At 35.2% G+C, this 14934-nt stretch overlaps 1 protein-coding gene across 1 annotated transcript; it reads right to left on the reverse strand.

Annotated features, from left to right (window-relative positions):
* Positions 1-5941: 5941 nt before the first annotated feature.
* Positions 5942-14574, reverse strand: FIE (Transducin/WD40 repeat-like superfamily protein). Its single transcript, XM_078581165.1, has 13 exons — positions 14157-14574; positions 12853-12918; positions 12645-12767; positions 11888-11968; positions 11725-11817; positions 11086-11161; positions 10305-10384; positions 10164-10235; positions 8124-8183; positions 7900-7996; positions 6631-6694; positions 6428-6487; positions 5942-6333 (listed from the first exon to the last, which is right to left on the reverse strand). Exons 1-13 carry the CDS (start codon positions 14331-14333, stop codon positions 6276-6278), a joined length of 1107 nt encoding a protein of 368 aa, XP_078437291.1. The 5' UTR covers positions 14334-14574; the 3' UTR covers positions 5942-6275.
* Between the last annotated feature and the right edge of the window lie 360 nt (positions 14575-14934).

The following is a 14934-nucleotide window of genomic DNA, read 5'->3' on the forward strand; positions in this document are numbered from 1 at the left end:
ACACTGATATTATGTTTATTTAGTTGAATAACCATAAAGTTGTCTCTTGGGTTAGGCAGTTGCAACACAAGGGGTGATTTTCAATGGAGGTTGTGTGGGTTGACCAGAAATCAAAGATGGACGACTACAACGTACTGTTTTGAGATAAGGGGGCTGTCACGACAGCAGCTAAAATGGACCCAGTTCATTAGGGGTCAATGCTTTATGCCAAATTGAATGAGTCAATGATGGCTTATGATAGAGAACTCCAAATTATTTTCTCTCCATCACCTTCTGTTAAGATTAAAAGTAGGCCACTAGTACTGGGATAAAGATTGTGTCCAAAATCTGTATGGATCAGCTTTAAATAAGATTAAAAGTAGGTCAATGGATCATTGAGTTGCTTTCATCAGACTCAGGGTAAGTCATTGTACTTTTGGCTGGATTCTGATCTTCTAAATATCATAAACACCAATTTCACTATTTTCTCATAGTTTCTTATTTCCCTTAACAATAGATCGAGGATACCAGTCTCCAATTGAGTTGTTTGTTTCGTGATAGGGTAAACGGATCCAGGTTATATGTGTTCAACATTATTAGCCTGTATTTTTTGGTTAATAACTTTTGGCCTTGGCGTTTCTTAAAGATTTTAATAATTTTGAAAATTTTCATCCATTGACGACTTGCTAATGTGTATAAAGTGTCAGCTATTAAATCATGGATTATCAAATTGGTAATCCAATTAATATAATGTGTAATGTATTATTTATTCAATAAATCAATTAAAAAATATTCACGATTTTAGAATCTTAAATGTATTGAATATTTTAAATAATAATAATAATACATTATTACGGAGTTATTAGCTCATCAATGTTACCTCGTGTATAAGTATGTTCATAACTAAATTAATCCATTGAGTGCACCATAGTGGTTTATTACTAAAAAACTGAGAAATATGGTAGAATTTAATATTATTTTTAATCCATAAATTTTTTATATATAATTTATTAAAAAACATTATAAAGTAATTTCCTAACTTCAAAACTGGAAAAGTATTTAATTTCTTGTATATGTATGATGGTAATTTGGTTAATAAATAAATTCCCAATATCTATATTTTACTAATTCAATAACTCGTAAAATCAATCACACCTTAAAATTTTAAAAAATACTTCAGCCAGTAATTTAAGAATTTTAAAGTTTCAAATATTACATCATCCCTTGATATGTAAATAGGTCAACTCATCTAATGAATGCACCTATGTAATATATAAAATAAATGGATAAATCAATAAAATTGATGAAATTACTTTTTAAAAATTGAAGTATTTCACAAGTAGTCAGTCTTACCTCATGCATGCATGATTCTAGTATAATATTTATACAACAATAATTTCTGGCTAATGATTTGAAGAGTTTTCAACCTCTTTTTTCAATATTGCATTGTGCATTAATACATTCTTAATTAAATTAAACCAATGAGCTCACGTGGTTAATATTATTTTAAAATAAATCATATGAAAAAACATGCTTCAATTTTATGTTAAACAATTGTTTTAAAATAATAATACATTACATAAGAACTTTGAATGTTTAGATATTAGCTCACACATCCATAGATAAATAATCAAATTAATAATGAGGGGGCTAATATGATGTAATAGTCGACAAAAATGAGTACTTTAAATTGATTTCATAATTTACTAAAATAGCTGAAATAAATGTGTCATTATTTTTATTGAATAATGAGCCTTTTTAGGATAATTCACAAAGCAGAAGTGTAATGTCTGAATAAAAATGTATATACAAATTTAACTTATTTAGTATCAAGATCCTTTATGATACCAATATCCATACCATATTTGGTATTCAATATGTGATATCTCACATGGATATCCATTAGTTTTGAAAGGGTAATGGAATCTATACTGATATATGATATCTGCACTATTACTTGGACTATAATTGAGCCTTAATTAAGAGGATATTAGAGCTAATTATTATAATAATGGAGGAAAATAAGATAAAGGATAACTGAATACAATCAATGAAATGAATACAAATTTAATATAATTTAAATATGCTAAAGTATTGGATATTTGATGAAGGCACATCATGGATTTAATTTTAGTGTCATTTTAATTTTAATTGGCCTAAATCAAATAAATTTGATAAAATAGAAAATTCACTCAAGTGTATAGTAGGAGCGAGCTCATCTCCACAGGGAATGGCCATTAGAGGGGAATTTAATAGTTGAGTTGCAGTTAAAAAGAATTGATAACAATAATAATGACAGTGAATATAGTAAGTGATAAGTAACTATTAGGTGGGGGAAATGTTAAATGGATGCAAGAACTAATATAATATGCAATAGTTATGAGCATTAAATGATGCGAGAGAGAACTGGAGATGAAAGAGAGAATATTAGATATTATTTATAGCTTTTTATAGATACTTGAGTTAATAAAGAAGTAAGATATTCAAAATGAATTAATGGTACTATAATTATGGTGATGTTAATGTAGGTAGTGGAAAAATTATAGAACGTTAGTGAGATAAATAGAATAGTAAGATACTATTTAAAGGAGTTAGGAGGTTATTATTTAAATAATATTATAGTGAAGAAATATGATTAAGTAGGGGGTTAGTCAATATGAGTGTTTTCTTAGTAATGATGGTAGGGAAGAGATTATTTAATTAGATATATATTAGTGAGGTAAAAAAGAGTCATATATGCTAATAGCTTAAGAGAGACAGATCAGAGTATAGATATTATCTAATTTTGAGGCGTTTAGTTAATAAGACATAGAGAGGGAGGCTAAGAGAATTCAGATAGGATTCATAAGAGATAAAGACAAATCTGTATAATTTCATATGGTTTGGGGTAGTTTACAATAATAAGATACAATTTATAGAAGTTCTTATATATAATAAGTAATTTTAGTATTTTTTATAAGGTAAAATAGGGAGAAAGTAAGATAAATTGAGAAAAAGTTTCTCGATGCCTGGCAAGTATTTGTAAAAATGTCTCAAAGACGCAAAACTATGAATTAAATTTCAGAATCAGGTTTTCAATGGGATTGAAATCAAAACTAAGATTAATACAAGGATTCAAGGATAGATTTATAATAAAAGTTTCGGCACTTCACCGTAATGCCCTGATTCGAGCGGAGGAGGATGGGGTGCCATTCACCACCCCCTGACTTTGCCATGCATCCATGTCACTCTCCTCCGTACTGGTACACTTTCATTATGTCATAAAGCTCTTATATAGCCATCCCGATTGTTGTTAGCAGTTAGAAGGCTGTCATGCTCCTATTTCTCCTGTCGCTGCCAGAAGGGTCTCCCGCTGCCATGATTGGGTTCGTCTAGAAGATCCTAGAATTAGGATTTGTAGAATAATTAAAAATACTTGAAATTTTATTGTTTTATCAAATTCTCCATTTAATGCATGAGATGAAAATTCTTGAAAAGATGAAGGTAAAATATGCATAATTTCATGCCTTATTTAGGATTCATGAATATCTTTCTTATCCAATAATATTTATTTTTCAATTGAGATAAGAGGCATATGATTCAATTTGGGCTCTTAACTTAGAGTATGAAGTGACGTGAACGTGAAGGTATTTTTTGCGAAGCTGAAAAATGTAATTAATTTAAGGACTTTGAAATACTTATACTGTGAATTATTTACAAATTGAGCTTTGAACATGAACTAGGGATACCAAGTGAAATGGCAGATAAGGAAACTGGATTAGGGTGAAATATATGTGTACGTAGATTGAAAAAATACATAAGTTGAGTTAGAGAAAGAAAAAATGAATTTAGAATATGAGAACTAAAGAATAAATAAACCAGGATGCTTGGATAGAAATCAATATTTTTTATTGAGGGATAAACATAAAGAGAGATTTTTAGTTATGTAAGTGCATGAGATAAAAAGGTAACGAGAAGTGCTTTATAATGTGGGTTTGTGTTGCATCGAGAAATATTGCACTCAACTTACATAGGTATCTGCACCACCTTGGGATTCATGTCCAATTATCTTCAGATAATTCACTCATCATCGGATGTCAATTAATCCAAGTCTATCCCTTACCTAATATTTTAAAATTATAATTCACCATGACTGTAGGAAGTGTAAAACCAAAGGTAGGGAGATGCAAGGAGCCCTACCACCCTAAAGGGGAGCATCACTAAGGGGAAATATCATAAGCCACAACAGATGTGAAAACAAAATAAATATTGGGTAATTAATGGAGTGATAGATTTCATGTCCATGTGGAGGGGACATATCCAGACAAACACAGAAATATCACATTAGGGGATAATGGAGACAAATTCACAAACATATAAGGGGATATTGGCCCAATGGATTCAATAGGCTCCTTAGACCTTATAACATCCTTAAAGACAGAGAATTATCAGATGCAATCGTGTTTTTTTATTTTTCATGATTATGCTAAATTTTTAGTTGACTTAAGGAATCAAAAAATAGGTTAAAGAGGACTTCAATTTGATGACATCCCTTGAAACATGACCAAATACTCCAGACCATAGTCGTCTGGAGGATATTCATCACCATCTGGGGAAGCCTTAATGGGTCCATTGGGCCAATATCCCCTTATCTGTTTGTGAATTTGTCTCCATTATCCCCAAATGTGATATTTCTATGCTGTGTTTATCTGAATATTTCCCCTCCACATGGACATGAGATCTATCTTTGTAGGATTAGGGCGATCCTTTACAAAGCATGGGCAAGCCAGGGGTACGCCCTGGCTACAAGCAAATGCGGTAATGAGGTGTAGCAAGAAAAAAAAAAGGTATTTTTTTGTTCCTCAATGTTTGACTTAAATAATTTTTAATCAAAGACCTATTTTCAGGAGAATAATCTGATTTGTCTGATAATCATATTCAATATTTTTGCTTGCCAACTAAGACTCAACTTTTTAATCAGATCCTCAAATCTATTGTCTTCTTCACTTAACCTAGCTTAAAGTTAGACTCTCTTTTTTTTACACATTCTCATCCTCTTAGTTAGCCCAATAAAAGAAGTATCAAAACTTATTTTTAGAAACACCCAGAGAAGACCATTCTTTTCAAAGTAGCATGATGAAGGCATTTCTAGTTCACTGACTCTATTTTTCTTCAACAGAAATCTCCTCTCTCAAGCTATATCACATAATATAAGAAAAGTAGAATTCTTTCATTATTTGTCTTAGAGTTTTGAGATTTTTCAGACTCCCATGCAGAAATTTTCTAATACAATTAATCTGTGACTGTGAATCATGGATTAGATCTGATATCCCAAGTGCATAGACCAAGGCCTTAACATGATGAAATCTCACCTTAAGAATCCGATTGGCTAAAACTACAACCAAGCTGGGTTACATTTGATGGGATGGGTCTGACAATCATGATTGGTTATCATATAACCTCAATTGGGGGCATCAGTTAGGTTCATCAATGTAGAATACATATGGGTTCAAAAAAGTCACCATGCTTTGTATAATTCCTTGCAATATTAGGATAACTCAGCAACTTTTCTGATCCATTATCTTAACAAAGTGGTAAATGAGTTGAATTTTTTTTAAGTTCTGGAATTGCATAGGGTGTAGAACGTCTAATTGTAGAATGTCTAGCTTCTAGAAGAGGCATAAGGATGTCATCTGTCTTGTTTGTCCTCGTGATAGGTGCACATTACATAATAGAAAGTAAGAGAAATGCACATCAAAAGAGAAAGTAAGACCATAGGATACCAATTCAACCCTACTACAGCTCAACATTCTTAATTTTGAGTGGGCATCCCTTGTCTTTAGTGTCTTCCAATCCTTCTCCTCATGAGCTCATCAATCTTATAAGTGAAATGATGTGGCTCAAATAATCATCATATCTAATCTTAATGGTTCAACGCACATCTCACCTATGTCCATAATAAAATCATGCTAATTCAGACTAATAATCCAGTCAAATAAATGCCATTTACTGTTCTCTTTTGGTTCTTTACAGTGACTAATCAATGACATCATTCTTCTGCTTAGAGAGGAAATAATAACTTTCCTGGAAAAACTCACTAGTGACTGAAGATCTACTTACTTTTACAGTAAACCATCGAGTTATAAAACAAGAATGTGACCTGGGAACGTAGCAGAAAGACACATGATGATTCTGCATAAAATAATTAGCTGAAGGGCTGAAAGTTAACTACCTCCCTGCTTATCATCCTGCCTCCATATGATTTCATCCTAAGAGAAGCTTTGTTTTTAGTCTCCCAGAAGCAGAGTCAAGCTTTCTTATTGGACAGCATCCCACCTCCATATCATGCCCTCCTCAGAACAACCAAGTATGGTGCTGCAGTCCACAAGATTGATAAAACTACTTGAATGAATAAAAGTGTACAATTTTTATACATATTCATGAAGAACAACAAAACCAATAACAGTACCTCCCATCGAAGGACATGGCAGTTTGTCGGATTGGGGATTTTGAGTGGACATGAGATAGCCTAATGATGGGCGAAGTTAAAGTCAGTGAGGAAAAAAAACATGATCATGTCGATGGATGGATAGGTAAGCGCCTGATAAAAATACGAATTTAAGGATTGGAGATTCTCAAAAAAAAAAAAAAAAAAGGATTGGAGATTCTAGCCTTGCAATTAGAACTGGCGGACTAGACTGGAGTTCCCAAACGAAGATCTTTCCCTCCCTGTTTCCTGTAGGGAATAATCAACAAAAGAGGATTTTAATCCAGCTCTACAATTATTACTCTTATAATTATCATTATAACCACCATGCAAGTGAGGTATCTACTGCGGATAAGAGGACAAGTCCATTTATTTTAGAGCCAAACTCAAAAACCACATTTCGGTATTAGGCATAGGCTTGAGGGCACATCCATAAAAGATTGCCGAACTTAGAAAACTATATCTTTGCATGAAGAATTATTATGATCCATCTAAGCAATGCGCCAGTCACTTTTCTTTATCTGCAGAGGAACTGACATAAAATAAAAAACATACAAAAATACTTGATAAAATAAAACTATATCTTTTCGGGAAATATAAACCAGATCCATCAAAATGATAAGCAAAGGAGACTGCAACCACTTATTCTTTGAGTGCCCTTCGCCCGCTCTATTTGGGCCACTCAAGCACAGCTGGCGGTGAACGCGACGTCGGAGGTGGACTTTTTGGAGTTCATAAGGAGAGGGAGCCCTAGGAGGGAAAGAGGGGGGCCGAGCAATCACAATGCTCTGGGAAATATAGCTACACTGTAATGAGGCAATATTTAGGGGGTGCCAGGGGTCCAAGGATGGGCTCACCCACGAGGTCGAGGGCCTCATGGCATTATGGTTCCATTGAGGTGTAAACAGATAAGGGAGGGGTTGACCATGTAAGAGGAGAGCTTTAGCTCTCTCCACATGTACCTTTGGGTGGTTATCGCTTTGTCAGGTGTCCTCCTTAAATCATTTTTCAAAAAAAGAAAACGATAAGCTCTTTTTGTTCTTTATCTGACGAGGTAAAGGACAAGAAATAATAATAACAAAAAAATACTGGCAACTTTCAGCTAAGTATTAACTTTTAGGTGACACTGACACTTCCTTTCTAATTGTAATTAATATCATAATCATTGTGAATGAGAGAATTTCTAAGAAGGATTAGGAAAATGTTCATTTATTTTATTTTTTGAGTAAAATTTCAAAAACCAGTTCTATGCTATTATCTCTACCGAAATCTCAATCTCTTAAAAGTTGGGTCACAATTCCCCTAAAATATTTGAATCGAAGATTTTATTTCAGAAAATTTTTCTTGCATTGAACGGTGGCAGTACGCTTCATAAGATAGTTTTGAAAATTACGATATTGTACTTTGTAAACATTCAAACTAAACTAAAAAATAGAAAACTAGGAAACAGTTACCTATAGCTGCAGAGTTATAATGGAAATCACATGAGAACTTGATGAACCAGATATCACAATCTGGAACTGGATATTTCTGAAGAATGTCAACGGTGCCCTGTGAGGAAAAAAAAAACAATAAATATGAATTGTATAACAAAAAGGGATAAAAGCCCTGAGATGTCAATAAGTCAAACTCAATATGATCAAATATAACTCAAGAAAAATCATGAATGAATATTCACCTCTCCTGGGCTTTGTTCCTTGGTCTTTGGTTCCCATAGAACAATTTCATTGTCAACACTCTGCAGTTTTCAACAAATACTGAGGTTCTTATTATTCCCACTTTGGAGATAGCTAGAAATATAAAATGTTTCTCTGATTGAGAACTTTAAATGCTTCCAAAATTCACAGAAACAACAACAACGTCCGCTATTGTACTAACTTGTAACTGACAACAATTTCTATTAATAACGTGATAAGTGTTAAAAGTAGGGGTATTACTGAGATTTCTCTCTCTTATGATTCTAATCCCTACATAAAGGCAGGAAACTGATACATTCTTCACACAAAAAGTATTGGAGACGACAAAAGACCACGAAAGTAAGTCACAAACACATGTGGGGCCCGCACGTGATAGACCCTAAAAGGAGGAAGTTGAGTGAGAAAAGAGGCACAGTGGTTGTTTCAAGATCAGACGGTCGGAGAGACTGGAGGCTGGGCAGCAGACCTTCGCGGCCGGAGGATCAACCTGGAGGGAGATCCTTCTCCATCTATCTTCTTTCTTCTTCTTCTTCTTCTTCTTCTTCTTCTTCTTCTTCTGTTCGAGTGACATTGGCACACTTTGCTGTTGTTCTGGATTCTGGTACTGACTACACCCTAGAGGAACTGCAATTCAAGATTCATTCCAGATTCATCATTTGGGCTTGATACTCAGAATGTGTATCAGGAACCTTGTTGTTTTTCGTGAGTTTTGGTTTTGTTCCCTTCTCTGCATTTGCTTCCTAAATTCTCTTCCTTCTTTCTCTTACTTCTGCACTTTATCTCCAAAAGTAGTTCTTGAGAAAGACCGGCAGTTCCGTTTGACAAATGAGTGGAAGGGAATGTAAGTGAGAAAGAGGCAGTGCATAGAAAGAGAATAGAAACGAGGTGGAGAATCTTTGAATGTAAATTCACTACCTAAAACCATTTTCTTACTATGAGACCTTGATGTAAGTATTGGTAAAGGAATAACTTTTTAGGGACAGAGAGAGAGAGCAGTGTGACGGAGAAGATAGAGAAGACAACATGTTAGGTCATGGAGGATACTTAGTAGGGTTTAAGCTAACTAATGGGCCCGAGGCCTTGTACTCTGTAATAGCCTAACCCTAGGAGATATTAATAAAAATAACTACTTCAGGCCCAACATGGGCCGCCTAACTTCCCACTAAGGGCCCATTAAGGGCCCATTAGTGTAGGCCCAGTAGGGCCCATATATTAGGCCCAGTAGGGCCTAATATATGTTGGGCCTGACCATAGTCAGGCCCAACTCTCCAACGGCTGAAACCCAGCCGTTGGAGAGTCCAGCTGCTTTAAAAGCAGCTGGACCTCTCTGTTTCAAACAGTCATATATTCAAAATATATGACCGTTGGAAACAGGGAATATTCCTTAGGAATATTCCCTTTCTAACAAGTGAAGTTTTTTCTTCTATAAAAGGGGGCCCAGTTCAGCAATAAAAAGGATTCCTTCTTGCCCCAAATTCTTCTCTCTTCTTTTTTCTCTTTCCATTAATCACACAACAGTAGGCTGCAATCTCTCTTAAAGGACTGTCTCTTACAGATATTATGTGCAAAAAACTATTTTTTCATAAAAGTCAAAAATGCCCCATAATGAGCTGAAATGCCCAAAACGCTCCTAATAAAAGACTAAGAACTAAAATAGATTGAATCCTACAGTACAACTTAGTAAACAAAATTTTTAATAGAGAGAAGAAAAGATCTTGAAACTCCCACATTTGAGAGAATGAAACTTAAGGATTTCACCAGGACCCAAAAAAACTACATAATCGTCAATCAGGGACCGGGACTTTTGAGAGATTTATCTACAGTAAGAGAATCTATATTATTTGAACCTACATCTCCCATGAAGATGAAAAAATGGCAGCCATGAAAAAAATCATACTGCGGATAACATCTAATAAACGCCAATGAAGCCATCAACAAAAGAAACTGATAGAATTATACAATAAAACAATAGTAAACCAAATTCAATAAACAAAGAAATGAACAGAACTTCAAACTCCCACCTTTGAGAGAACAAAATCGCCAAGCCATCTATTGCAGTCGACATAGTTGGAGTGAACTGAAGCGATGAACACCTAAACACTGACACAGAATTACAACAGCCGCATTTTGGTTAAAAAGTAAAGTAGAAATCAAAATCTTACAGGAAATTGCACATATTTGGTGGGAAACTTTGAAGGAAGGTCAGTCCACGTAAATGACTTCTCAACATGGGGCCAAAAGTCTGTGGGAAACACACAAATTATACTAACCTGCTGTAAGTATCCCTTTCACATGTGTTATTTCTCTCTCTCTCTCACCATCCATATGTCTGTTACTCTGCTAGAACATACCTCTCTTACACATCTTTTATCTCCCTATCTCTAACCTATATCAATTAATTCTATCCATATCTCTCTATTTATCCATTTATCTATCCTTCCCTAAGTTAATTATATATCCATTATTTCTTTTAAATCTCTATTTCTAACGTGAATTCCATATTTCCATTGAAATCTCTCTTTCTATTTGTCTCCCTCATATCCAAATATATCTGTCTACCTATCTATCCCTCACTCTTGCCATCATATGTGCATTATAATACTGCAATCTGTTAAATTTACCCAACTCTCTCTATATATCTATCATTATTTCCATTGAAATCTCTCTTCCTATCTGCCTCCCTGATATCCAAATCTGTCTATCTCTCACTCTCTCCAACATATATGCATTATAATATTGTAATCTTCTATCTTCTTACCTCAAAAATATTTCTGTTAGTTATATCCAACTCTATCAATTTATTTGTTATCTATCTATATATCTGTTATCTCTCCATCTATCTACCTCAAACACATATGTGCATTAATTCTATTGAAATCTCTTTTTATCTCTCTCTATGTCCAGAAAAGGAACCATATATGCAATATAAATAAATGTAGCCACCTTTCATGGACCAAATCTTCACAGTATTATCCATTCCGCAGCTTGCAATTCGATAAATATCAGAGGGATGAAAATCCTACACATAAAATATCAGTTAGTTACTAATTTTCGGCGTGAAGAACCGCATAGCAAAGGGGGGATAGGGAGTGGAAGGGAGATAGTAGGAGAGGAGACAGAAGGGAGAGAAGAGAAAATAATGATGGGACGAATCTGCCATCCTAGGAGTCTGAGGATGAAAAGAAAACCAAACTCAAATTGACGATAAGTTTACCAACCTTCATATAGGGATTGGAAACCTATGAAAATGAAACTAGAAAAATACCCCTAATTGTTACAAGTCATGTAATCAACTCTGAGAATAGACGACAGATGACAATGATAACTCCGTGCTCTTGTCACTCTCCATATTTCTATTCTTTCAGATGACAAACGGTGATGATGAGTAATCATCGCCTTTGTGACTTCTCTGTGGCTAGGATGATGACCACAATGATGATTTTTGTCCTATTCATTCAATATGCAGACAAATTCAGACTCGTAATCCTACCATGATGAACTTGTCATCATCCGCAGACCCTACTTAAAATCAATAATGAGAAGGAAATTTTAAGGCTTTTCTAGAAGAATTTTGATACTTACAACACTAAGTACTTCATTTCGGTGCCCGCCGGCACCAGCAAAGATCAAGACACAGATGCCTGTTTCTATGTTCCAAAGACGAACAGACTCGTCCTGCGGTGATGGGTTTCTGTAAAAAATCAGTTCTTTGGTCTTTGTCAACGTAGATTTAATGATTACTAACTTTACTGGCTGATGCAATCAGTGATGGTTTCAAGGGCTGCGTCCTGATCTCGTTTACTGAGTCCCCGTGCCCAACAAAGCTCTGAAAATAATACATGTGTATTAGGAGAGATACGTTTCAAAAAAAGAGAGAGATAGAAAGAGAAATTTGAAATTTGGACCTTGACACATCAAAGATAAAGAGAAGGAGAGATAATTCGATACATTGATGGAGATAAAGAGATTTGAAGAAATAAAAAATATATGTTGGAGAATTGGGAGAGACGGATATTGAAAGAGAGAGGGATTTGAAATAAAGGATTAGTGTTGGACACAGAGAGAGAGTGACAGATTCATAAAAGATAACGCATATGTTGAAGATAGAGAGGTTGGAATAGTAATAAAAGGAACATGTCGGGCATAGGAATGGATAGAGAGAGATTTGGATAGAGATAAAAACGTATGATAGACACAGGGAGCGATAGAGAGAGGTTTCAATAGAAATACCCCATATGTTTGATGTAGATATGAAGAGATAAATAGAGAGATATTTGAATACAAATAAAGGATATGTGTTGCACATGGGAGTAGATAGAGAGATATTAGAATGGTAATAACAGATATGTGCGGGGCATAGGGAGAATATAGAGACGAGATAGACTTGAGCAGAGACAACAGATATATGTCTGTAATAGTGAGAGATAGAGAGATAGAAAGAGAAAAAAGAGAGATTTGAGTTGAAATTGAAAATCCATTAGAATTCTCATAGTCGCCCATGCCTTGTAAACATTCTCGTAGTTGATAGCAATAACACGAATGACGCCATTCATTCCCCCGGCGACCAGCAAGGGAGACCCATCCAGCTTACAAGTCCAGCACAGCGTGTAGAACGACTCTTCCTTCTACTCATTATCAAAATTAAACTCAATTACAGGAAAAAAATAAGAAGAAAAACTTTTGGGAAAAAAAAACCAGTCAGTCACATACATCTTCATCAACGTAAGCTTGCAGAATCGACACCAGACCCCCTTCCTTACAGCGGTAGATGGTGATCTAACAAAGAATAAGTGTAATCGTATAAAGGCAGAAGTGGAATCTTTTGTAGAATCTTATAAGAATCTGATGGAGGTAGAAATAGAATCTTGTGTAGATTCTTACATGAATCTTAAGGAGGTAGAAGTAGAATCTTGCGTTGAATCTTATGGAGGTAGAAGTATAATTCTTTCAAGAATTTTATTAGAATCTTATGTACGTAGAAGTAGAATCTCTTGTAGAATCTTAGGGAAATAGACACGGAGAATCTCGTTGAGGTAAAAATAGAATCTTTTGTAGAATCCTATGGAAAATCTTAATGGAGGTTGAAGTAGAATCTTATACGGAGGTAGAAGTAGAATCTAATAGAGGTAGAAGTAGACTCCTCTATGAAAATTAATATAGAATATTTTCGAGGTATTCTTTCAAAAAAAAAAAGAATATTTTCGAGGTATAGGTAGAATTTGATGGAGATTTAGACAGAATCCTTCAGAGGTATAGGTAGAATCTTTGGAAATTGATGTAGAGAATGTTTTAGAGGTAGACGTAGAATATTAAGGAGATTGATAAATAGGTAAAAGTAGAATCTTATGGAGATTGATAAATAGGTAAAAGTAGAATCTTATGGAGATTGATAAATAGTTAAAAGTAGAATCTTATGGAGATTGACTCAGAGGTAGAAGTAGTATCTTACGGAGAGTTTTATGGTGGTAGAAGTATGATCGCATGGAGAATCTTATGGAGATAGAAGTAGAATCTTACGGAGAATCTTAGAAAGGTAGAAGTAGTATCTTATAGAGGTAGAAATAGTTATTGAGGTAGAAGTAGAAACTTATGGAGAATCTTATTTTGGTAGAAGTAGAATCCTAAAGAAGTAGAAACAGGAACTTATGGAGAATCTTATGGAGATAGAAACAGAATCTTATGGCGACTCTTATGTAGGTAGAAGTAGAATCCTAGAAAGGTAGAAACAGGAACTGAGGGAGAATCTTATGGAGATAGAAGTAGAATCTTATAGAGGTAGAAATAGAATCTTATGGAAGTCGAAGCAGAATCTTATGGAGGTCGAAGTACAATCTTACGGACAATCTTTTCGAGGCAAAAGTAGAATCTTATGGAGGTCGAAGCAGAATCTTACTGAAGTAGAAGTACAATCTTATGAACAATATTTTGGAGGCAGAATCAGAAAATCTCAGGAAAAATAAAAGGGAGAAGATGTAGCCAAATCTTTCGAAGCTAGAAGAAGGAAGAGGGCTTACCCGATTTCCCCCCACAGTGGCAAAGACGTCGAAGTAACGAGAATCGATGAAGTTGAAGGCGATGGCGTAGAGCGGACGCTTCCCCTCTTGGAGGCGATTCGTGAGTCGGTACTCACGCTTCTTCGAGGCCGTTAGCGAACCCACCACGGGCTCGCACCCAAGCGGGATTTTGGCCATTGCCCAGATCTTATTCTTCCTTTTCCCCACCGAAAATCGATCGAAGATTGGATCCAAGAATGGAATAACAATCGAATGAACGAAGATCGAGTAATGGAATGAACGAAGATCGAGTAATGGAATGAACGAAGATCGAAGAATGAAATGAATGGAGATCGAAAAACCTTGAAGAGGGTAATTTTTTTGCCTTGAGAAATGGACTCTTCTTCTTGGCGGGTTGGAGATTTGAGCTGCCGATTAGAAAATTCGTTTGAAATGGCTAACAAATGTCATTTTTTGAATTTATAGAAAAAGTCACCTTTGAATTATTGAATATAACATGAAAATGGACGGAACACAGATGACGGCAAGTATAGAGCAGGGACGCGGGTGGGACGGTTTTTTCGTCTTTGGACGAAAAAATGTCCCGTCCGCGAGGTTTTCGTCCCGAGATGAACGGATGGGACGGTTTTTCGTCCACTCGGACGAAAAACCGTCCCGTCTATGTATCTGCATTGATTCTGGACGTCATACGGGACGATCTTCGTCCCGCCCCGTCCCGTCCCGTCCATCGTCCACGTCTCAGACGATCCAGAACTACACCAGCGCAGGGACGCGGACG

This window comes from Wolffia australiana, chromosome 9 (assembly GCF_029677425.1).
Source record: "Wolffia australiana isolate 7733 chromosome 9, ASM2967742v1".
Taxonomy (NCBI): domain Eukaryota; kingdom Viridiplantae; phylum Streptophyta; class Magnoliopsida; order Alismatales; family Araceae; genus Wolffia; species Wolffia australiana.